Raw genomic sequence first — 25,662 nt, 5'->3', positions numbered from 1 at the left:
TGGCCAATCAAGCAGTGATACTGTTGTTTTTAAACCAGGTATTATTACTTTTGGCAGTGTGGACAGGTGACAAGTCCTGCTGGAGAATGAAATTTCCATCTCCAAAAAGCTTATCGGCAGAGGAAAGCATGAAGTGCTGTAAAATTTCCTGGTAGACGGCTGCACTGACTTTGATCTTGATAAAACACAGTGAACCTACACCAGCAGATAACATGGCTCCCCAAACCATCACTGATTGTGGAAACTTCACACTAGCCTTTAACCCCTTCACCCCCAAGGGTGGTTTGCACGTTCATGACCGGGCCAATTTTTACAATTCTGACCACTGTACCTTTATGAGGTCATAACTCTGGAACGCTTCCATTGATCCCGGTGATTCTGACATTGTTTTCTCGTGACATATTGTACTTCATGTTAGTGGTAAAATTTCATTCAAATAACTTGCGTTTATTTGTGAAAAAAATGGAAATTTGGCAAAAATTTTGAAAATTTCACAATTTTCCAACTTTGAATTTTTATGCCCTTAAATCACAGAGATATGGCACACAAAAAACTTGATAAGTAACATTTCCCACATGTTTACTTTACATCAGCACAATTTTGCAACCAAAATTTTTTTTTGTTAGGAAGTTATAAGGGTTAAAAGTTGACCAGCGATTTCTCATTTTTACAACACCATTTTATTTTTAGGACCACATCACATTTGAAGCCACTTTGAGGGGTCTATATGATAGAAAATACCCAAAAGTGACACCATTCTAAAAACTGAACCCCTTAAGGTGCTCAAAACCACATTCAAGAAGTTTATTAACCCATTAGGTGCGTCACAGCAATTTTTTTGAATATTTAAAAAGAAATGAACATCTAACTTTTTTTCACAAAAAAAATACTTCAGGTTCAATTTTTTTTATTTTACCAAGGGTAACAGGAGAAATTGGACTGCAAAAGTTATTGTGCAATTTGTCCTGAGTACGCTGATACCTGATTTGTGGGGGGGAACGACTGTTTCGGCGCATGGCAGAGCTCAGAATGGAAGGAGCGCCGTTTGACTTTTTCAATGCAAAATTGGCTGGAATTCAGATCGGACGCCATGTCACGTTTGGAGAGTCCCTGATGTACCTAAACAGTGGAAACCCCCTACAAGTGACCCCATTTTGGAAACTAGACCCCCCAAGGAACTTATCTAGATATGTGGTGAGAACTTTGAACCCACAAGGGCTTTACAGAAGTTTATAACATAAAGCCATACAATTAAAAAATCATATTTTTTCCACAAAAATGATCTTTTCACCCTCAATTCTTATTTTTCCAAGGGTAACAGGACCGTAAAAGTTATTGTGCAATTTGTTCTGAGTACGCTGATACCCCACATGTGGGGGTAAACCACTATTTGGGCGCATGGCAGAGCTCGGAAGGGAAGCAGCGCCATTTGACGTTTTTGGCTGGAATTGAGATCGGACACCATGTCGCGTTTGGAAAACCCCTGATGTACCAAAACAGTGGAAACCCCCCACAAATGACACCATTTTGGAAACTAGACCCCCTAAGGAACTTATCTAGATGTGTGGTGAGCACTTTGACCCCCCCAGTGCTTCACAGAAGTTTATAATGCCCGGGCGTGAAAATAAATAATTCGTATTTTTTCCACAAACATGATCTCTTAGTCACCATTTTTTTATTTTCCAAAGGGTACCAGGAGAAATTGGACCACAAAAGTTGTTGTCCAATTTGTCCTGAGTATGCTGATACCCCATATGTGGGAGAAAACTACTGTATGGGCACACGTCGGGGCTCGGAAGGGAAGTAGTGACGTTTTGGAATGCAGACTTTGATGGAATGGTCTGCGGGTGTCATGTTGCCTTTGGAGAGCCCCTAATGTACCTAAACAGTGGAAACCCCCCACAAATGACACCATTTTGTAAACTAGACCCCCCAAGGAACTTATCTAGATGTGTGGTGAGCACTTTGAACCCCCCAGTGCTTCACAGAAGTTTATAACGCCCGGGCGTGAAAATAAAAAATTCGTATTTTTTCCACAAACATGATCTTTTAGTCACCATTTTTTCATTTTCCCAAGGGTACCAGGAGAAATTGGACCCCAAAAGTTGTTGTCCAATTTGTCCTGAGTATGCTGATACCCCATATGTGGGTGAAAACTACTGTATGGGCACACGTTGGGGTTCGGAAGGGAAGTAGTGACGTTTTGGTATGCAGACTTTGATGGAATGGTCTGCGAGTGTCATGTTGCCTTTAGAGAGCCCCTAATGTACCTAAACAGTGGAAACCCCCCACAAATGACCCCATTTTGAAAACTAGACCCACTAAGGAACTTATCTAGATGTGAGGTGAGCACTTTGAACCCCCAAGGGCTTCACAGAAGTTTATAATGCCAGGGCATGAAAATAAAAAAATGGTATTTTTTCCAGAAACATGATAAATTAGTCCCCAATTTTTTCATTTTCCCAAGGGTAACAGGAGAAATTGGACCCCAAAAGTTGTTGTCCAATTTGGCCTGAGTACGCTGACACCCCATATGTGGGAGAAAACTACTGTATGGACACACGTCGGGGCTCGGAAGGGAAGCAGTGACGTTTTGGAATGCAGACTTTGATGGAATGGTCTGCGGGTGTCATGTGCGTTTGGAGAGCCCCTGATGTACCTAAACTATTGAAACTCCCCACAAGTGACCCCATTTTGGACACTAGACCCCCCACGGAACTTATCTAGATGTGTGGTGAGCACTTTGAACCCCCAAGTGCTTCACAGAAGTTTATAACACTCGGACGTGAAAATAAAAAAAATCATTTTTTTCCACAAAAATGATAATTTTGCCCCCAATTTTTTATTTTCCTAAGGGTAACAGGAGAAATTGGACCCCAAAAATTGTTTTGCAATTTGTCCTGAGTAGGCTGATACCCTACATGTGGGGGTAAAACACTGTTTGGGCGCATGGCAGAGCTTGGAAGGGAAGGAGCACCATTTGACTTTTTCAACTCAGAATTGGCTGGAATTGAGATCAGACGACATGTTGCATTTGGAGAGCCCCTGATGTGCCCAAACAGTGGAAACCCCCAATTATAACTCCAACCCTAACCCCAACACACCCCTAACCCTAATCTGAACCCTAGCCCTAGCCCTAACCCTAAGGCTGTGTGCACACGCTGCGGATTTTGCTGCGGTTCCGCAGCGGTTTTGGCTGCTGCGGAACCCAGTACCATGATTCCCTATGGGAATCAAAAACCACAGTGCAGACGGTGCAGAATTTTCCGCGCGGATTATCTGCGGTTTTCAATCCGCAGAAAGAATTGACATGTCAATTCTTTCTGCGGATTCTCCTGCGGTTTGCCATCTCCTCTAATGAGATGAAAAACCGCAGGACAAAACCGCAGAGCAATCTGCAGGTAAAACCGCAGGTCTTTTGACCTGCGGTTTCACCTGCGGATTTTACTAAATCCGCGCGGATGAATCCGCACCTAATCCGCAGCGTGTGCACACAGCCTTACCCTAACGGGAAAATGGAGATAAATACTTTTTTTTTAGTTTTATTATTTTTCCCTAACTAAGGGGGTGATAACGGGGGGTTTGACTTACTATTTATGGCGGTTTTTATGTTTGGCGGCTGTCACACGCTAAAAGACGCTTTTTATTGTAAAATAGTTTTTGCATCACCACATTTTGAGAGCTATAATTTTTCCGTATTTTGACCCACTGAGTCATGTAAGGTCTTATTTTTTGCGGGACGAGTTGACGTTTTTATTGGTACCATTTTCGGGCATGTGACTTTTTTGATCGCTTTTTATTCCTATTTTTGGGACGCAGAATGAACAAAAACCAGCGTTTCATGAATTTCTTTTGGGGGGGTGCGTTTACACCGTTCCGCGTGCGGTAAAATTGATAAAGCGGTTTTATTCTTCGGGTCAGTACGGTTACAGCGATACCTCATTTAGGTCTTTTTTTATGTTTTTGTCGGTTTTATGCAATGAAAACTATTTTATATAAAAAATAATTATTTTTGCATCGCTTTATTCTGTGAGCTATAACTTTTTTATTTTTTCGCTGATGATGCGGTGTGGCGGCTCGTTTTTTGCGGGACAAGATGACGTTTTCAGCGGTACCATGGATATTTATATGCGTCTTTTTGATCGCGCGTTATTACACTTTTTGTTTGGCGGTATAATAAATCATTATTTTTTGCTTCGTTTTTTATTTTTATTTTTTAAGGGGTTCGCTAAAAGGGTTAACTAATGGGACAGTTTTATAGGGCGGGTCATTACGGACGCGGCGATACCTAATATGTGTACTTTTATTGTTTTTTTTTTTATTATTTTCAAAAAATGAATTTATTGGGGAATATTTTTTTTTTTTTTACTAATTTATTTGGCGATTTTTTTAAATTTATTTTTACATTTTTTTTTAATTTTTTTTTTACTTTATTACATAGTCCCAGGTGGGACATCACTGTCCTGTGACAGATCGCTGATCTGTCACATCACAGATCACTGTGACAGATCAGCAATCTGTCACAGGCATTGAAGCAGACTTCCTCTTGCCTGCGCTTCCTCAGGTCCCCGAAGGCCCCCGTCGCCATCTTGGATTCGGGGGCCTGTAGGATAGGAGCCCCCCGCAGCAGTGCTGCACATTGCGGTGCCGTGGGGGGCTCAGGGAAGCACGGAGGGAGCCCCCTCCCTGCCGATGCTTCCCTTTAACTCCCGGTACACCGCGATCATGTTTGATCGCGGTGTGCAAGGGGTTAACGTGTCGGGGGCGGTCCGTGACCGCCCCTGACACATAGTGCCGGGTGTCAGCTGTGATAATCAGCTGACACCCGGCCGCGATCAGCGGCGCTCACCACGTGGGCGCCGCTGATCGCGGTAGACGTACTATTCCGTCCACGGTCATACGGGCCCGGGTACCGTGGACGGGATAGTACGTCGGATGTCAGGAAGGGGTTAAGCAGCTTGGATTGTGTGCATCTCCATTCTTCCTCTAGACTCTGGGACCTTGATTTCCAAATTAAATGCAAAATTTACTTTCATCTGAAAACAACACCTTGGACCACTGAGCAACAGTCCGGTTCTCCTTGGCCCTGGTAAGATGCTTCTGGGGTCGTCTATTGGTCATGAGTGGCTTGACACAAGGACTGAGACAGCTCTAGCCCATTGTCCTGGATACGTCTGTGTGTGGTGGCTCTTGAAGCAATAACTCCAGCAGCAGTCCACTCTTTGTGAATCTCCACCAAATATTTGAATGGCATTTTCTTAATCCTTTCATGGCTGCAGTTATACCAGTTGCTTGTGCACCTTTTTCTAGCACACTTTTTCCTTCCACTCAACTTTCCATTAATATGCTTGGATACAGCACTCTGTGAACAGCCAGCTGCTTTAGCAATGACCTTTTGTGGCTTACCCTCCTTGTGGAGTGTGACAATGACTGCCTTCTAGACATCTATCTATTCAGCAGTCTTCCCCATGATTGTGGAGCCTACCAAAACAGACTAAGGGACCTTTTTAAACTCTTAGGAAGCTTTTGCAGGTGTTTTTTGTTAAGTTTTCTAATTTACGGAGATAATGAGTTTTGGGTTTTCACTAGCTGTAAGCCATAATCATCAACAATAACAGAAATAAATACTTGAAATATATATAGAGTCATAACAGAGTGATCTAAGTTTCAATTTTTGTATTGAACTGAAAAACTAACTTTTGATGATATTTTAATTTAGTGCGAAGCACCTGTACATTCAGTTTCTGTAGAGAACTAGTTGTTTTGTGCATATAGCGGTTCCTACCTTGACAGGCCGCACCTTGCTATGGTGTACCATGTCTATTGGCACATTAGCTTCATCAATCCCTATATGAGGATCCAAACAGATGACGTAGGACCAGTCTCTGATTCTATCCCTGCTGGTGTACTTTCATATTTCGAACAAACTACGCTTTGCCACATAGTTGGCTGCATTTTCATCCATATTTTGAACATTTTGTCCTTCACTCCAGAACAGTATTTTTCTTGCTTTACTACAATTTACATATTTGCAGGACAACTGTTTTGTTAGCAAGACCTAGTTTTATAATCTGCAAATGTGTTTTTAGGGGCATGCCGAGTAATAAATTCAGCAAAAGTAATGGGATTTTTAACCAACACTAAGTCCAGTCAAAAACTTTGGAATGTGAAGCTTTTTTTGTTTTGAGACCTGTGTAATGTACCTAGATGTAGAGTTATACAGCTGCTTGTGGTTATTGAGCAATGAGTTCTTACTGAAAACAGCAAAATTTGCATTGAGCAGAATTTATCTGGTCCGGTCAGCAGACTTCCTTTCTGGTAAGAGCTCATGGGTTTTTTTTTTTAAACTTTCATATTATTTGTCAAAACAATTGCAGAAAAAGATTATGCAAATCAGTAAATCAGACTACTTCTCCAAATAATGACTGAAAAGAACAGAAACCAGTATGATATTGTAACTGCCACACATTCTCCGTCAGCAAATATATGGTGGTCATAACCACAGAAGGAAGTGGTAGTGGTATACACTTAAGGTGACATCTGAATAAAAAAAAAATTACTTGTCAGAGATAAAATATGAAATCTCTATAGAGTTGAAGTCATAACCAAAAGGTCTGAGTACAGTTTCACAAGCATGTCCCGGGTCCATTGTTAATGTCAAAGGCCTTCAAAAGTGGTAGGAATGATTTTTATGGCAGGTAATTGCAGTGCAAATATTAGAGGTACCGTATTATCATTTGGTCAGCGAGCTAGGGTTGGTGGTAATTTGAATGCAATTTTGGGTACTGTATAAGGAATATTGTATGTAGCGATGGTCTAATACAATAAATGGGAGGTATAGCAATTGAGGCTCACCGGGCAGCATGGATTCACCAAGATACAGGTCTTAAAGTGCAACACAGAATAGAGGCTTTGGTACAGTAATGTACAGTGGAGCTGGAAATGCTAAAGAAGCCTGGAACAGTGGGAATGGATGAACTGGACAGCACCTACAGCACTGTGGAAAAGTAAAGCTGGATAAAACCCAAGAGTTTATGTAGAGGAGCTCAGCGGTAAAGCATAACTGGGTTTGTCATTAAACACACAAGTCATAGTAGACCCCATTGGAGAGGTATCAGAAACCGCCATCGAACTAGACTTCTCATGTATGCCACAGCCTGCGCCGGTATAAAAGGTCCTAGGGACGTGACATTAGTGGTGAATGTTGGGTTATCATAGTAACTTGATGAATACAGTAGTAGAGGGAGACAACTGCCTGGGGATGAAGGGGCAGAGTGTGGCGCTGGAGCCAGGATAGGGGACTAACCGTTCCGTGTGCCACCTATCAGAATCAGGGCCTCATCCTCTATATCAAGCTGCTCTCAAACGGGGTTTTTAAAACCCAGTGGCAGATTCCTTATAAAAAATACAATTTTTTTTCTTTTTAAATCTTACTAAACATGTCTGATCACCTAATATTCTAAGCATGCACAGTGCGAAAAAAATGGATCCATCATTGACCATCTATTCAGATCTGGTTCCAATAAAAAAAAAAAAAAAAAAAATTGGAAAATTTTGTTGTCATTCAATGCACTTTTTTTTATTGTGCACTAACTGGGGCTTTTTTTTGTACAAAAATATTTAGTTATTTATTGCATCATGTCAAAGAACACTGGAGAGATGACAGTTCCAACCGCTATGACTAATTGGTCAGAGAATGACTGCTTCTTCCAATTATCAGGACAATTACGCAAATGACTGACGGGTGATGGACGAGGCCTCGGCTGTTTCCACTACTATGCCGCTTATTGGGGAACTAGCAGTGAGTAAGTATACACCTCAGATTCCCACACATGGAATATTATATACAGTTGTGGCCAAAAGTATCAACACCCCTGCAATTTTGTCAGATACTCAGTTTCTTCCAGAAAATTATTGCAAACAAATTATTTCTTATTATCTTCATTTGTCTTAAATGAAAAAACACAAAAAGAATTGTCCTAAAGCCAAATTGGAAATAATTCCACACCAAACATAAAAAAGAGGGTGGACAAAAATATTGGCACTGTTCGAAAAATCATGTGATGCTTCTCTAATTTGTGTAATTAACAGCACCTGTAACTTACCTGTGGCACCTAACAGGTGTTGGCAATAACTAAATCACACTTGCAGCCAGTTGACATGGATTAAAGTTGACTCAACCTCTGTCCTGTGTCCTTGTGTGTACCACATTGGTAGTCTTTCATTTCTCCATGCTCAAAGAACTGTCTGAGGACTTGAGAAACCAAATTGTGAGGAAGCATGAGCAATCTCAAGGCTACAAGTCCATCTTCAAAGACCTGAATGTCCCTGTGTCTACCGTGCGCAGTGTCAAGAAGTTTAAAGCCCATGGCACTGTGGCTAACCTCCCTAGATGTGGACGGAAAAGAAAAATTGACAAGAGATTTCAACGCAAGATTGTGCGGATGTTGGATAAAGAACCTCGACTAACATCCAAACAAGTTCAAGCTGCCCTGCAGTCCGAGGGTACAACAGTGTCAACCCGTGCTATCCGTCGGCGTCTGAATGAAGAGGGACTGTATGGTAGGAGACCCAGGAAGACCCCACTTCTTACCCCAAGACATAAAAAAGCCAGGCTGGAGTTTGCCAAAACTTACCTGAAAAAGCCTAAACCGTTTTGGAAGAATGTTCTCTGGTCAGATGAGACAAAAGTAGAGCTTTTTGGGCAAAGGCATCAACAGAGTTTACAGGAGAAAAAAAAAAAAAGGCATTCAAAGAAAAAAAAACACGGTCCCTACAGTCAAACATGGCGGAGGTTCCCTGATGTTTTGGGGTTGCTTTGCTGCCTCTGGCACTGGACTGCTTGACCATGTGCATGGCATTATGAAGTCAGAAGACTACCAACAAATTTTGCAGCATAATGTAGGGCCCAGTGTGAGAAAGCTGGGTCTCCCTCAGAGGTCATGGGTCTTCCAGCAGGACAATGACCCAAAACACACTTCAAAAAGCACTAGAAAATGGTTTGAGAGAAAGCACTGGAGACTTCTAAGGTGGCCAGCAATGAGTCCAGACCTGAATCCCATAGAACACCTGTGGAGAGATCTAAAAATGGCAGTTTGGAGAAGGCACCCTTCAAATATCAGGGACCTGGAGCAGTTTGCCAAAGAAGAATGGTCCAACATTCCAGCAGAGCATTGTAAGAAACTCATTGATGGTTACCGGAAGCGGTTGGTCGCAGTTATTTTGGCTAAAGGTTGTGCAACCAAGTATTAGGCGGAGGGTGCCAATACTTTTGTCCAGCCCATTTTTGGAGTTTTGTGTGAAATGATCAATGTTTTGCTTTTTGCTTCATTCTCTTTTGTGTTTTTTCATTTAAGACAAATTAAATGAAGATAATAATACCAAAGAATTTGTGATTGCAATCATTTTCAGGAAGAAACTGAGTATTATCTGACAGAAGTGCAGGGGTGTCAATACTTTTGGCCACAACTGTATGTATACACACAACTACACAAACACCCCTGTATGGTCACTGCAACTCCACATTAACGAAAAGAACTACTAGCTGCCATCACCAATAGTTTATACAGGCCAACTAGACATACAGGGAGTGTATAGCTTCAGAGGTGTGGGTAATAGAGCAAGAGGAACAGAGCTATTAAATTTTATATATTTAATAAGGAAAGGTAGGCAGGGTTTATAAAAATATACAATGAAGTTACAAAATATGGTGTATACAATTACATACAACGAAAAGGCATAACAATAGAAGTAATAAACCTAATGTTGCAGGAACGGCTCTGCTCTTTATGGAGGGAAGCCCTCAGATTAGGAAAATGGAATACTTTTACAGTGAACTACCATATATACTTGAGTATAAGCCGACCCTAGTATAAACCAAGGCACCTAATTTTGTCTTGAAAAACTGGGAAAATGTATTGACTTGAGAGTGTAAGCCGGGTATGCCTTGTCCCCTCATCACCATCCTGGTATGCACGGCCGCACCCCCGAGAAAATCATATTTAAAAAAAAAAAAAAAGCTACTAGCCTTCCTTACGTCCCCTCGCAGCATCTTTTCTTTTTGATTGCTCAGCTGCAGGAGCTGCTGAAAGCTGGAACAGAATAATGCGAGGGCGCAAAAGGAAGGTAAGCAGCAGGGTTTGTGGGGTTTTTTTTTTTACAGCTGCGGGTAGCCGGCGGCTGTAACTGTGCATGCTATAAGAGAAATGAATATTCTTTGCCAGTGCAGTGAATACTCATTTCTCTTTAGCAGTGGGCACAGATACAGCCACCGGTTCCTGCCTCCTGTGACCCACTGCTCCTCCTCTGGCTTCTGGGATAATGACTCGTGTATAAGCCAAGGGGGGGGGGGGGGGTTTCAGCACAAAAAAAGTGCTGAAAAACCCTGCTTATAAACAAGTATATACGGTATTTCTTTCACAAAATGAACAATGACAAACTAAAACTCTGATTTTTATTAGCTCACGGTTATGCCGACATACCTCCCCTTGGTGAGCTCATATGGGGGCTGGTCATGGGATATGCTAGGACTTTGGAGTATTATGAGATCCTCCAACTTTCAGAATATCTTTGCTCCTGGGGCTCCCAGGCAGGAGATATTGTCATGTTTCCCATCATGATTTTACCTCTCTAAAAAGAGGAACATAGCGCACATAAAAACTTGTCTGTCCAATATTAAATCGGAGGTGTTCTGCCGGCCTTACAGTGATGTGAATGAATGAGTTACATTTGTCCCTTCACTAAGACGCTGAAAATATATCTCCTCTAACTATTGAATCTCTGCAAACCCCTATATTCATCACTGACCACCACTGTCTCCAGAAAGTCTTAGCTCAATGCTCTGAACAGAGGAAGCTCTTGCCTCAGAAGTGTACTTCGCCGCCTCTGAAAATAAGAATTCTAGCCTTGGTGTCTGGTTCTCAGAGCAGATCTCCAGTTGTAATTACCTCGTTAGTGCAGGAAGTCCTACTTCAATAGAGGTTCAAGTGTCAGTTCTTTCTCACTTCCCCAGTAATAATCCCATATGTCCAATGTCAGGGTGGTATGTCTCCTCTCCAGAGATGTCCTCATGAATTTTTTCTTCTCTACATATTGTGAAATTTACTGGCATCCAGGATTCATACATGTGAAGTAATTTCCTCACAGATCAAGATTTTTTTTTTGTGTATTCAAATGTTATAAAATAAAGAAAATTGACCAACTAGAAAATAAACTCCGTGGAAATGTATCAAAATTCTTGCAAAGGAAAAGTGGCGTGATTGCAGGCAGGGTCCTCTCTGCCACAGTGTTACTTAACCATGCTTAGTACCTTGTTACATATTGGTAACTGATAACATTGTAAACTCTGTTTTTGCATGTACAACACCCTGAACATAGTAATAAAATAAATATTACTGGAAGGACATACCATATTAAAGTTCAAAACAAAGAGCAGGTTATAAACTGAAAAATACAAAAATAAACGGAGATTACAGCCATAAGCAGAGTGCATCAATTACCATTATTCTATTTTCGCTTCTCAATCTTCTATGCAATATAAAAATGGAAAAAAAAATTCTGCACCATGCTATGAAATGGACAGATTACCATTAGTAGGCTCAATGCACAGTATTTTAAAATCCACCAATCAAAAAAAAAAAACACATCGTAATTTTAAAAAAATATTTAATGCTGCCAAAAAAGTATAAAAATACAATGTGAATGGCAGAATGATACAAAGTACAAGTAGTCTGATGTATCTTACATAGGTTTGTAAAGTACATGCAATAGAAAAACACCCGACAGCTAATGAAGTGGACTCGGTTCTGTAAGGTTTCATGCTGGTGATGTTCTGGACCCTCCAGATGGAGTCGTTTACGCGGTAAACAGATAACGCAATGAGGTCAGCCCATTATAGAAACCTCACATTTGCTCCTGATGAGGGGTTCAGGTCTTGCTTTGCATGGCAATGGTTTCGCAGAATAATTGCTGTAGAATAGTCACAAGCCAGGGATATTTAGGTGTCGAGGAGCCTTGGCCTATGACAATGTAAAACAAAAATGACCAGTTCAGTAACATATGAAAAATAAAATGAAAAAAGCTGCAAAAAAAAAACAAAAAAAAAAACAATCCTTGTTCTTCCTGGGATAAAACGTAAAAGTAGTTATTTATTACAAGATCAGTGCACAGAACCATATAATGCACTACTGTACATGAACGTTCTATTTCGCACAGTAAATACTAAACTGGATCTGAACATTTTACAGCAGTTTTCTGTTTTACAACAATTTACTGTTCATTTTAATTACTTGGTTTTTTTTATGGATTTTAAGCTAAATATTTTATCCTCCATCCACTGTATAGTCTGGTCCAGCTGTAATTATGATTTCCACTAGTCCTGCTGTACTTTTTAATACACTTAGTCAGTTGCCAAAAAGTGTGGAGTGTTACAGCAGGATCAGACTACATTGCTTGTAGTCTGTTGCCATAGATACGCATAGATCTGCATTGGAGCTGCGGACAAAAAAAAATAAAGATATTGTTGAATCAAGACTTTTTGCAAAGTTGCTTTATTAATTTCACATACACTGAAAAATAAATTTTGGCAGCCTAGGTAGATTCCTTAAACTTATGTTTTCCTATTTTTAATCTTTTGCCTCTAGATCTACCCTTGACACACCAAATTAAGAATCTGCAACATTTTAATAGTTTTTCAATATTTCATAGCATTTTAAAAAGGTGATCGTTTTTTTCCCAGATCTATACATTAGATAAATTATCACAGAATGTGATACTGGGTGAATCGCACAAACAATATTATGTTATGATTATGTTTGATTTCCACATGCATCAGTCTGTTACTATAGGGACAAAACACCACCAGAAAGAGGCTGTCAGCTTTTCCCCCCCTCTCCCTATTAAAATAAACATGGATGCTCTCTTACGTTGAGCATACATTGTTATGGTACAGTTGGAAGAAATGGCCGTTAGTTTAACTTTGTGATATGAAAGGCAAGAACAAAATATAAAAAATAAAAATTATGCCAGGCTACTCGAGTTTAGACTCAAGACTGAACTAAACTTAAAAAAATAAAGTGTTGGGGACTTTCAGAAATTCATGTGGCCGTACTTCTGCTCGCCTGTGGCATGACTTTGGTTGCGCAGTACAAAAATAAGCCCACGCGTAGGTTTACTTTTTTTCTTCTTTAAACTAGAAATCATTGCTGAATTGTATCCACCACCTATGCAGTGGTTATGTACAGGCCAGGCCAGGAACCAATATAACCGAGGACAAACAATACAGACAGCTCATGTGCTTGTAAGTCATTTATTGTTTCTGAATACAAAATAAAGTGGAAAAATATAACATGGTCCAAACATTCATAGAGGAAGACATACAGGGGTATTGGCTGGGAATGGTTTGTATAGCTCCATGACTAGTAGGTGCTTGTACTGCTAACCAAAACTCTGGTCTGGAGCCTCCTGCTTTGGGCAATCTATTTGGGAATCCCTTGACAATAAGCAGATGCTGAAGTGTTCCCTTTTGGGTCTGGAACAACCAATTGGAAACTGTACAAGACTAACGTCTCGTTCAGTACTTGGCCAGTATTTTACATCAGTATCTGTAAGGCCGCTTTCACACTTCAGGCGTTCGGTATCCGGCATGGTGCGGCGAAAAACCAGCCTGCCGGATCCGGCGCCTGTTACGACCAGATCCGGCTTTTTCCCAGTGCTGTTTCATTGCTACCACATTGCGCTGGAAGGCAATGCGGCGCATCAGGTTTTTTCCGGATCCGGAGAAAATAGCCGGTCCGGCGTCGGGAAAAAACGTTGCGTGCAACGTTTTTTCCCAACGCCGGACCGGTTTTTCGCACTGCGCATGCCCGGAAACCTTCTCTGCCAGGAATATATCCGGCAGAAAGAAGGATCCGGTGTCTGCGTATGTGGCCGGATCCGGTAGTCCGTTTTTTTGCCGCACCATGGCGGATACTGAAAGCCTGAAGTGTGAAAGCGGCCTAAGCCAAAAGCAGGAGTGGGTGATAAATCCAGAAGTGGTGATGTGTTTCTATTATATTATTCCTCGGATTGCTCCAATCCTGATTTCAGTGGGGTGAAATACTGACCAAATACTGAACGTGACCTAATAATGGTAAGCACACATGCCAGATTTGATGCAGAGCTTTTATATAGTAAGGGAAAGCTGAAGGAAGTAGCCCAGCACCTAAAATTCACTCCCCTCCCTTCCATTGACCACGCTCCCAGGTTACCCGGCCTCCAGTGACGGTGCTGTCACATGTGGTTCCTATAGACCAGTGAGCCATTGAAGCACCAAGGAGACTACAGTCCTTTTACATTTAATCTCCTCTGATTAAGGATTTTTTCTGCAGTAGAAGTTGTCATGCTGCGGTTTCAAATCCATAACAGTCAGTATCGATGAGAAAAAGTTCCACAGAGTACGGTTAAAATTATTCAAAATATCACCTCTTTCACTGTGGATTTTTCATTAGAACAGCAGAAAGGAAAACTGCAACATTTCCATCCCAAGTGGACACACCCAAAGTTTTTAGTTTCCCAGCAGTACCAACACCAGAAAAATTAAAGGTAACAGGTCCCAAAAATATCAAAGGGTTGTCGGTGCAATATAGGGCACTGCTCTTCACTCTGGCCAAAAAAATGCCCCAATAAGAAACTAAAGTGGGATTTCTAAACTGAACAATCTCATTAATGCTTTGTGTGACATGATTCAGAGTAGCCCGTCTAAGGCTAGGGCTACACACAAAGTTTGGCAGCAAGGCAAAGGTTACTACTAGGTGTCGCTGCTACATCACAGCATATTACAAGTGATCATGGTTGCCATACAACCCCAAGGGTACCAGTAACCTTACTAGGCCTCAAAACATCCAACTAGGTCGATATTTTGTGACTTGTCACAGTCCTCTCGGGGTCAGAATGTGACCCCAGTCACTTGGGTTGTGCTGCCATACAGCTACGACACCTTGGAGACTTCAGCCGCACGACAGGTGTCACAGCCAAAGTTTCTGTGTAGACACAGCTTTAAGGTACTGTTGCTACATCCATTGCAAAAAAAAGTCATTTTTACCCTCGTCAGGGATCACGAATGAATCTTAATATTTCTCTCCGTTCACTGTTTGATACCAAACAATATGAGAAACACAAAGGCAATTACATTGGTACTTGAAAGTTGGTAAACCCTTCAGGATTCTCCATTTCTGCATAAATTTGACATTAAACGATCAGATTTTAGCACACATCCTATAAAAAGAATAAAGTCAAATACATCAGCCAAATTTTTTTTTTGGGGAGGGGGGGGTGATCCAATGCAAGATGTCTGTTAAAAACGCATGTGAACCTATAGGAATTGCAAATAAACTAAAGGTGAAATTAGAGTTTGGTGTTTTCAATCAATGGGATAATCAAGTGTGGGTGGCTGACCAGTTTTACTTAAAGAAATCTACCAAAGTCTGATCTTCACATGTTTGTGGAAGTGTATTATGGCATGGACAAAGGAGATTTAGGAGGACCTCAGAATAAGGCCGGAATCACACATGCGAGAAACACGGCCGAGTCTCGCATGTTAATACCCAGCACTGCCGCTGGCACTTGGGAGCAGATCGTGCGGCTCCATGTATTGCTATGCAGCCGCATGCTTTGCTCCGAGTGCCGGCGTCAGTGCTGGGTATTAACATGCGAGACTCGGCCGTGTTTCTTCCATGTGTGATTCCGGCCTAAGAGTATGAGTTGTTGATGTTTATTAGGCTGGATAAGATTGTGAAACCATCTTTAGAGTTGACTCCAACAATCCAGTCAAATTGTGTACAATTGGAGGAAATTCAAGACCATTATTACCCTCCCTAGGAGTGGCAACCAACAAAGATCACTCCAAGAGCTTATAAGTCCAAGAAGTCACAAAGGAACTGAAGGTAACCTTTCAGCAACTAAAGGCCTCTCTCATATTGACTAATGTTAATGAGGACACTGAATAATACTGTGCATAGCAAGATTGCAAGGGAAAGCCACAATGATATTGCAACAAGATTTTATGAACAGAGAAAACCAAAATAAAAGCTTTTTGGGTTAAATGTGTAAGGTTAGGAAAAAACACAGAAATACAGTATAAAACCTCACACCATCTGTGAAACACAGTGTTGGTAGTACCATAGTTTAAGGCTGTTTTGCTGCATTTCAACCAGGACAGCTCAATCATTGATCAAACAATCCGTATTTTATTATAAACTTCTAAAAAGGAAAGGGTCAGGACATTTGTCCATTAGCTGAGATTCAAAAGTATGTATGTCACTCAGCAAGACAAAGACCCAAAGCATACTGGCCATGCTATAAAAGGATTGTTAAACAAGAATAAAGCTTTGAATGGCCAAGTCAAAGTCCTGACCTTAAATAGAAATGTTGTGGAAGGACCTGAAAATAGCAATTCATGGGAAAACACAACAGTTGAAGCTCTGTTGTAGGGACAAACGGGCTAAAATTCCTCCCAGCCGATGTGCAAGACCAATCAACAATTACCGTAAATATTAGTTGAAGTTATTGCTGCACAATGGGGTATCCCAAGATGCTGAAAGCAAAGATTCAGACACTTTTGCAGCTCACAAATCTGATATTGCATCATTTCCCTAAAAAAATATAAATAAAAAATAGAATTAGACTTACCGGTAATTTGGTTTCTAGAAACCTTCCACGACAGCATGGGGGGGGCTGTCTCCACGCCCTAATGGGGGACAGGAAGCACGAGAGGTTAAAAGGTCCCTCCCACCTCCCTCTCACCAATGACTTATAACTGATTACCATAGCACCGGTTACCTTAAGATTCTCAGAATTTGTACAAGAATGCAGGGAGGGAAATAGTGGTGTCATGGAAGGTTTCTAGAAACCGAATTACTGGTAAGTCTAATTCTATTTTCTCTAGCAACCTTCCACGGCAGCATAGGAGGCATAACCTATACTGCACTAGGGAGGGACAACGGCCTGAAGAACTTTTCGGCCAAAGACTAAATCCCTGTTGGACATAAGGTCCAACCTGTAGTGTTTAGAAAAAGTATGTAAGGAGGACCAGGTTGCTGCCTTACAAATCTGCTCTGAAGATGCGCCTGCCCTCTCAGCCCATGAAGTAGAGGTAGATCGTGTTGAATGCGCTTTGATCCCTGTAGGGGGAGTGATGTTTTGCGCCAGGTATGCTTCAGAGCCTTTTTAATCCAATTGGCAATGGTGTTTTTTGCCACCTTCTTTCCTCTGTTTAGACCAGAGGTATGGATGAATAGGTTGTGGTCAATTCTATAAGGCTTGGTACACTCTAAGTAGTGGAGAATTATTTGCCTTACGTCCAGCGTATGAAACACCTTTTCTTTAGGGTTCGCTGGGTTTTGACAAAATGAGGGGAGAATTATATTCTGTGATATATGAAAGTCCAACACAACCTTTGGTAGAAAAGACGGATCAAGGTAGAGAACCATGGAGTCATCTGACTGTTAGGGTACCGTTACACCTAGCGACTCATTTTGCGTCCTCCCGCCCGGCTGCACGCGTCGCTCGTCGTCACAGCAGGAAGCGCAGCAGGAAGTGGACGACGAGGAATGGTCCAGGAGCTTCTCGCGCGATCAGCGATAACCAGCGGGGGAGCCGGTCGGAGGTAAGTATCACATGCAGCGATATCGCTAGCAATATCGCTGTAACGTCACAAAATCGGTGACTTTACAGCGATATTGCTAGCGATATCGCAGTGTGTAACGGGGGCTTAAGGTAGGGTTCTCTGAGAGCCTGTAGCTCTCCTATTCGCCTTGCTGAGGTTATTGCTATAAGGAAGGCCACCGTACAGGAGAGCAGCTGAGAAGTACAGGATGGCAGGGGCTCAAAGGGTGATTGAGCGAGTCCCGTAAGAACTACGTTCAAGTCCCATGGTGGAACCGCAACTAGCTTTTTTTTGGATGTAGCCTAGTGGCTGATGTAATGAATCTTCTGATCCACCTGTGGTTGGCCAAGTCACAGTCAAACATGCAACTTAATGCTGATATCTGTACTTTCAGTGTGCTAGGCGTTAGACCTAGCTCAAGCCCCCTCTGTAGGAAATCCAGGATACGGGAAATGTTAGGGTTTCCTGGGTCAGGCAAATCTGGCAGACACCATGAGGAAAACCTTTTCCATATTTTGTTATATATATAGCAATGGTGACCAGCTTCTGGGATTTCTGGAGGGTGTTTATTACTGCCTCTGATAGACCCTTGGCCCTCAAGATCTGGGTCTCAGTAACCAGGCCGCTAACCTCATTCCCCAGAGGTTTGGGTGATATAGCGGGCCCTGTAAGAGAAGGTCGTTTTCCAGGGGTAGGAGGACTGGCCCCTCTACCTGTAGCTCTGTAATAAGAGAATACCAGCTCCTTTTTGGCCATAGCGAAGCTACTAGGATGGTCTGGGTTCGATCCTCCCAGATGTTCCTCGGGGTTGCAGCAAGGTTTGGAACTGGTGGGAAGGCATATGACAGACGAAACCTCCACTTGTGGGCGAAGGCATCTAACCCCAGGGATATGTCCCTGGGGTTCAGGGAAAAATAGTTTCTCACCCGAGCATTTTCTCTTGAGACCAGTAGATCCACCTCCGGAAGGCCCCACCTGTTGACAAGCTTCTGAAAGATTTTTTCGTTTAGGCTCCACTCGCCAGGCTGGATGCATTTTTGGCTCAGGAAATCTGCCTGAAGATTGGAGGTACTTTTTAGGTGGACTGCTGTTAGAGACCGGAGGTCTCTTTCGGACCAGCAAAATATTCGGTCCGACAGGCCCTCTAGACTGCTGGATCTTGTATCACCTTGTTGTCTGAGATGGGCCACAGTTACATTGTCCGAGTAGACTTTGATATGATGGCCCTGAACTAGGTGTCTTGCCGCCAGGAGAGCTTCCTCCACAGCCTTCAGTTCCCTGAAGTTTGAGGACTATGTACTCACTCTCTGGCTCCACAACCCCTGGAATGGTTGTTGGGACACTACGGCTCCCCAGCCTTTTTTGCTGGCATCTGATGTTACCGTGACCATTGGGGATTTGTTCAGGCAGGTGTGATCTCTGTTTGTTTCCCAAGATATGGTACTGGAGTATTCTGGATTGAGCTTGCGCCCAAGGTACAGACTGGATGCAGGAGGTCATTAACCCTAGTATGGACATAGCTGACCTGAGGGTCGGGGACCTCTGTTTCCTGAAGCTCGAGATTCTTGAAATTATGGACCTCTGATGTTCCTCCGGGAGGAAGGACATTTGTTTCCTTGAATCTAGGAGGATTCCCAAGAATTTTATCTGCTGGGAGGGTTGGATCTGCAACTTTTTTATATTCGGGATCCAACCCAGCGATTGGAGAATACCCAGAGTTTGGGTCACCTGGTTTACCAGAGTCTGGTATGAGGCTCCTATTATCAGCAGGTCGTCCAGGTAGGGTACAATGCATATACCTTGGCTTCTGATGTGGGACATAGCTTCCGCCATAATTATTTAAAATACTCGAGGGGCAGAGGATATTCCAAAGGGAAGTACGTTGTACTGATAGTGCCGGATGTCTGGACCCTGACGGATCGCAAACCTTAGGTACTTCCTGTGAGAAGGATGTATAGGAATGTGAAAATAGGCATCCTTCAGATCTATGGTTGCCATGAAGACGGCCCTATCAGAGGAATGGCGGTCTTTACCGACTCCATCTTGAATCTGCGATGTGTCGATTGAGGCCCTTGAGATTTATTATTCTTGCCTCTCCTGTGGGTTTCTTCACTAGGAACAGCCTGGAATAATGCCCCCTTCCTTGTTCCTCCACAGGGACCTGAGAAATGGCGTTTGATTGTAGAAGGAGTTGAATGCCGGATTTTAGTGCTGTAGTCTCCCGAGGTGGTAGGGAGGATTCGAATTCTAGTAGTAGGCCCTCTTTGATCACACCGAGGACCCAGGGGCTGTTGGAAATCAACTGCCAAGAGTGAGAAAACCTCGAAAGCCTTCCCCCCACCGGGGTGGAGTCATTGCTTTTCTTGTGGCTGTTGCTGCTGCTGGGGGACCAGGATATTCCTTCCTCTCCCCATAGCATAACTCCATCTTCCCGACTTTCCCTCCCCTCTCGGCTGGGATGGCTGATTCTGGGGGGCTCGAAAAAGCCGCTTTTTTGGAGTCCTCTGCTCAGGAAGTACCTTCTTTTTGTCTTTGGCCTTTTCAAGAGTTTCATCTAAGGCCGGGCCGAAGACATGTTCACCCTTGAAGGGCAAAGAGCAGAGCTTCACCTTGGAGGTAACATCCCCGCTCCACGCTTTAAGCCAGATGGCACGTCTGGCAGAATTGGACTGTACCATAGCTCTGGCAGAGGTGTGGATCATCTCCATCTATGCATCCGCAAAGAAGCCTGTAGCTCTTTCTAGTATAGGAAGGGAGTTCAGGAGGTCACCTTTTGAGGTGCCCTGAGAAATATGACTCTAGTTCCTCTATCCATTGGAAGAGAGACCTAGACACGCATGTGGGCGCAATCCCTGACTTTAAGGAAAAAGCAGAGATTTCCCAGGCTTTCCTTAGGAGGCTCTCTGCTTTACGGTCCATCAGGTCTCTTAGCTGGGACGTGTCATCAAAAGGAAGGTCCGTTTTCTTCACCACGTGGACATCAACTTTCAGGATGTCCCATTTAAACTCCTCTCTCCAGGGGGAATCTATGCTTGAGTTCCGAAGGGGCTGAGTAGCGCTTCTCTGGGTACTCCCATTCCTGGGAGATCATATCTACTATGCTCCTATGTACTGGGAAACCTGTTCGCTTGGGTCCCTCGAATCCCCCGAACAAGCGGTCTTGTGCTGACTGAGTAACAGGATCATCCTCTAGGCCCATGGTAGCCCGTACTGCACCGACCAGCTCCTCCACATATTCCGTTGAAAGGAGGCATTTCCTAGTTTCGGCTGAATTAGAGGTTCCCAGTTGTTCCCAATTTTCGGAGCCTGAATTATATGATTTTTCTGATTCAGACTGAGTCTTCCATCTGAATTTTCAGTTTTTTTGGGGGTGGTGAGCCCACAATCGGAGGGAATGGAGCTAACAGTTTTGAAGGCTGAAGGAAGACCGTATGTCCATCTAGCTCAGCCTATTTTTAGTGCAGCTGTTCTGCATTGTTGATCCTGGGAAGGCAAAAAACCCACAGAGTAGAAGCCAATTTTCTCCATAGGGAAAAAAATTCCTTCCCCCTAAGCTGGGACAAACATCTAACTATAATATTATGTTATTCGTAACCTTCTATACTGTTACTCACAAGAAAAGCATCCATTCCTTTCTTAAATTCATTCAGTGAGTTGGCCATCACCACTTCCTCAGGAAGAGAATTCCAGAGCCTCACTGCTCTTACCGTGATGAACCCTCTTCTATGCTGGTGCAGAAATTCTTTCCTCCAAACGAATAGAATGCCCCCTTGTTCTTGTCACAGTCCTTGGTACAAACAGTTCATTGGAGAGATCTCTGTATTGCCCTCTTATATACTTGTACATATATATTAGGTCTCCCCTAAGTCTTCTCTTTTCTAGAGTAAATAGACCTAATTTTGATAACCTTTCTGGGTATTGTAGTGAACCAACTCCATTTATCATTTTAGTAGCCCACCTTTGAACCCTTTCAAGTTCAGTAATGTCTTTCTTGAGCACCGGCGTCCAAAATTGCACACAATACTCCATGTGTGGTCTGACGAGTGATTTGTACAGAGGGAGAATTATGTTTTCATCTTGTGTCCCCAGGCCTCTTCTAATGCATCCCATGACCCTATTTGCTTTGGTGGCAGCTGCCTGACACTGGGCACTCCAATTTAGCTTCTTATTGACTAAGATGCCTAAGTCTTTTTCCATGTCTGATTTCCCCAGCAGTTTCCCATTTAGTAAGTAATTGAAGCATCTGTTTCTCCTTCCCATGTGCATAACCTTACACTTATCTGTGTTAAACCTCATTTGCCATTTTTCAGCCCAATTCTCCAATTTACTCAAATCTGTCTGTAGTTGCAAACTGTCCTCCTTTGTGTTAACTACCTTACATAGTTTTGTATCATCTGCAAATACTGATATTTTACTGTGTAAGCCATCCACTAGATCATTAATATATAAGGCTAGTTTCACATTAGCGTTCACGGCCACAGCATCGGGCTGCGCACGGCCGCCGCTAAGCCCTGCCCCCTGCCGCACCTCCGCCGGTAGCTCCGCCTACGGGCGCATGACGCTGCATGCGTCCTGCATCCCCTATCTTTATCACTGGGGACGCAGGCTGTGCGCAGTATGCGTTTGGCGGCGCATGCGTCCTTTTGACGGTGCGCCGACCAGCGCCAAATGCAACCTGTTGCAATTTGGTTGCGCTCGGCGCACCGTCAAAAGGACGCATGCACCGCCAAACGCATACTGCGCACAGCCTGCGTCCCCAGTGATAAAGATAGGGGACGCAGGACGCATGCAGCGTCATGCGTCCGTAGGCGGAGCTACCGGCGGAGGCGCAGAAGGGGGCGGGGCATAGCGGCGGCCGTGCGCAGCCCGACGCTGCGGCCGTAAACGCTAATGTGAAACTAGCCTTTAATAGTAGGGGGCCCAATACAGAACCCTGTGGTACCCCACTAGTAACCCTGGCCCAATCTGAGTATGCACCATTAATAACCACTCTGTTTTCTATCACCAAGTCAGCTACCTACCCATCTACCCACATTTTCCCCTAGTCCAAGCTTTCTCATCTTACTTACCAATCTTTTGGTAAGGTGGTGGAGGGGGGGGAGGGACTGTGTGGGCAGGGAAGTCTGAACCTGGTGAGTAACCAGGCTGCGGATTTCGTCAATTAGTGATGGGTGTTCAGCCCTGACCACCCTGTCTATGCAAGCTTGCCACAATTTTTTCGCCCAATTTGAGGGGAGTTTTGCACTGCATATGGCACATTTGGCTGACTTGTTGGTGGTATTGGTGCTTTTGTGGGCAGACTTTTCTCCCTATAAGAAAAGGGGGAGAAGTATTTTGAGGACCTCCATCCCAAGATCGCACCACTAGGACCCACCCCAGTTACACTTACTGTGGCTGGGGCAGCGCCGGGCTCTGCAGACGCAGGGCAGGAAGAACCGTCCATACTGACAGGGGATTTGCCTTACCGGTCGGCGTCTTCTGGCGGGTTAATAAAGGGTTAACCCCGCCCTCAGCGCAGTATTTTCATTTTCCCCCTCCTCCTCCCTGGGTCCCGTGGCAGGCACAGCGAGTGCTGGCGAGCTCCGCACGCTGGCAGCTGAATGGGGGCCGCCATGACAGGAAGTTGTCATACATATCCCAGAAGTGACCGCGCGTGACGTCACTTCCAGGTCACCGCACGGCGTGCAACAGGAGGAGAGACCGGAGAGCTGCGGGAGGCGTCCGGTCGGGGATCACTGGCCCGCTTTACTCCCCATAGGGGAGCGCGGGTGGGCCAGGAAGGTCCCGTGTTCTTATGAAGACGGGAGCAGTACGGAGGCAGCGCCGCCGACCACCACTGCCCGGCTTAAGAATTACAGGTACGCTGCAGCAGCCGGCCACACAGCATACTGCACTTCTCCATGCCCCATGGGGGGGCAGGAAAGACACTGGTGAGAGGGAGGTGGGAGTGACCTTTTAACCTCTCGTGCTTCCTGTCCCCCATTAGGGCGTGGAGACAACCCCCCCCCCTATGCTGTCGTGGAAGGTTGCTAGAGAAAAAGCCAGTAATACTTTTGACCTGTTTGATTTTGTTCTCAATCTAATTTTAGGATTTGTGTGACATCTCAAGTAGTTTAGGTCATTGTTTTTCAGAAATATGGAAAATTCTGAAGGGTTTACATACTTTCAAGCACCATTATACACTGCAATATGATCATATAATACACTTACAATTGAAAGTTGGAGTAAATTGATTTATGTACAGTTATGCATGTTGACTTGCTGGCCCATAGGATATAATGGGAGACTCAACTTGGCTATTTTTCTCAAATTTACTAAAAGTAAAAATTGGCAAAATCAGACAAAAGGTTTGGAGTGGTTGGAGTGCCATTATGAATGCCCTTTCAGAATAATCTCTCTGTGGGGGAAACATATCTCCTGGGCGATCAAAAGGATTAGCGATTTAAATTCAATGTGCCAGATCCTTCTAGGGAGGCCGTCATAGAAATCAGGTCAGCCAATACCGCTCGATTCAGCAAGTTCAGCCAACTTTATTGTATTTGCGGACTTTTAATTTCCAATTCTGTGGCATTTCTTTGACCGTGATTTGTTTCAACTAATGCAAATAAGGTTATCTGGAAGGCAATGGATCTGGTTAACAATGCTGATGCTCGCATACAGAAAATCTAAACACACTAGCAGAATTTACAATAACCGCATCAAATGCTGCCAAACACCCATCACCCTCCTCCTCGCCTGGTGGCAAGAAGCACCATCAAACTAGCAGTAACGTCTCGTCCTAATGTAAAGGTCAATTCGGTCTTCTGCAATGGCCAAGCAGGTCAAACAAAAATAGTTTGGAAAGCTGGTCACGTTCAGGTGCCCATTACAATCAGCAATTTGTCTACAAAGTGCATGTAATTTTATTACAAACCGCCACATAAAAAAAACACCTGCACTTTCCACACAGCAGAAACTCATGATAATTTACATGGAAAATAAAAGTTTTTGTTGTGGCTTTTAACCCCTTCACTACCAAGGGTGGTTTGCACGTTAACTCCCGGGCCAATTTTTACAATTCTGACCACTGTACCTTTATGAGGTCATAACTCTGGAACGCTTCCATGGATCCCGGTGATTCTGACATTGTTTTCTCGTGACATATTGTACTTCATGTTAGTGGTAAAATTGCATTCAAATAACTTGCGTTTATTTGTGAAAAAAAACGGAAATTTGGCGAAAATTTTGAAAATTTCGCAATTTTCCAACTTTGAATTTTTATGCCCTTAAATCACAGCGATACGGCACACAAAAAACTTAATACATAACATTTCCCACATGTTTACTTTACATCAGCACAATTTTGGAACCAAAATTTTTTTTTGTTAGGAAGTTATAAGGGTTAAAAATTGACCAGCGATTTCTTATTTTTGCAACACCATTTTATTTTTAGGGACCACTTCACATTTGAAGCCACTTTGAGGGGTCTATATGATAGAAAATAACCAAAAGTGACACCATTCTAAAAACTGCACCCCTTAAGGTGCTTAAAAACCACATTCAAGAAGTTTATTAACCCTTTAGGTGCGTCACAGGAATTTTTTGAATATTAAAAAAAAAAATGAACATTTAACTTTTTTTCACAAAAAAAATACTTCAGGTTCAATTTTCTTTATTTTACCAAGGGTAACAGGAGAAATTGGACTGCAAAAGTTATTGTGCAATTTGTCCTGAGTACGCTGATACCTGATATGTGGGGGGGAACCACTGTTTCGGCGCATGGCAGACCTCAGTAGGGAAGGAGCGCCGTTTGACTTTTTCAATGCAAAATTGGCTGGAATTCAGATCGGACGCCATGTCGCGTTTGGAGAGCCCCTGATGTACCTAAACAGTGGAACCCCCCCCCCCCCCCCCCCCACCAAGTGACCCCATTTTGGAAACTAGACCCCCCAAGGAACTTATCTAGATATGTGGTGAGAACTTTGAACCCACAAGGGCTTCACAGAAGTTTATAACGTACAGCAGTACAATTAAAAAAAATC

The 25,662-nt window shown here is 43.3% G+C and overlaps 1 protein-coding gene across 2 annotated transcripts in view; it reads right to left on the bottom strand.

The window, feature by feature from the left end:
• Positions 1 to 11,647: 11,647 nt before the first annotated feature.
• The window catches only part of PTPN2 (protein tyrosine phosphatase non-receptor type 2), a 109,350-nt gene continuing 95,335 nt past the window's right edge, over positions 11,648 to 25,662 (bottom strand). Inside the window, exons 10-11 of one of the 2 annotated variants that reach the window (XM_073590045.1) lie at positions 16,666 to 16,723; positions 11,648 to 12,017 (exon numbers count right to left, since the gene is read on the bottom strand). In XM_073590045.1, coding sequence (XP_073446146.1) covers positions 11,979 to 12,017; positions 16,666 to 16,723 — 97 coding nt within the window. In that variant the 3' untranslated portion in view covers positions 11,648 to 11,978. The remainder of the gene's footprint in view (positions 12,018 to 16,665; positions 16,724 to 25,662) is intronic. The other variant, XM_073590046.1, reaches the window with a different exon arrangement.

Source organism: Dendrobates tinctorius, unplaced genomic scaffold (genome assembly GCF_039654945.1).
Source record: "Dendrobates tinctorius isolate UK_male_01 unplaced genomic scaffold, ASM3965494v1 ptg000115l, whole genome shotgun sequence".
In the NCBI taxonomy this organism is placed as follows: Eukaryota; Metazoa; Chordata; class Amphibia; order Anura; family Dendrobatidae; genus Dendrobates; species Dendrobates tinctorius.
This window is presented reverse-complemented; position numbering and strand designations above follow the sequence as displayed.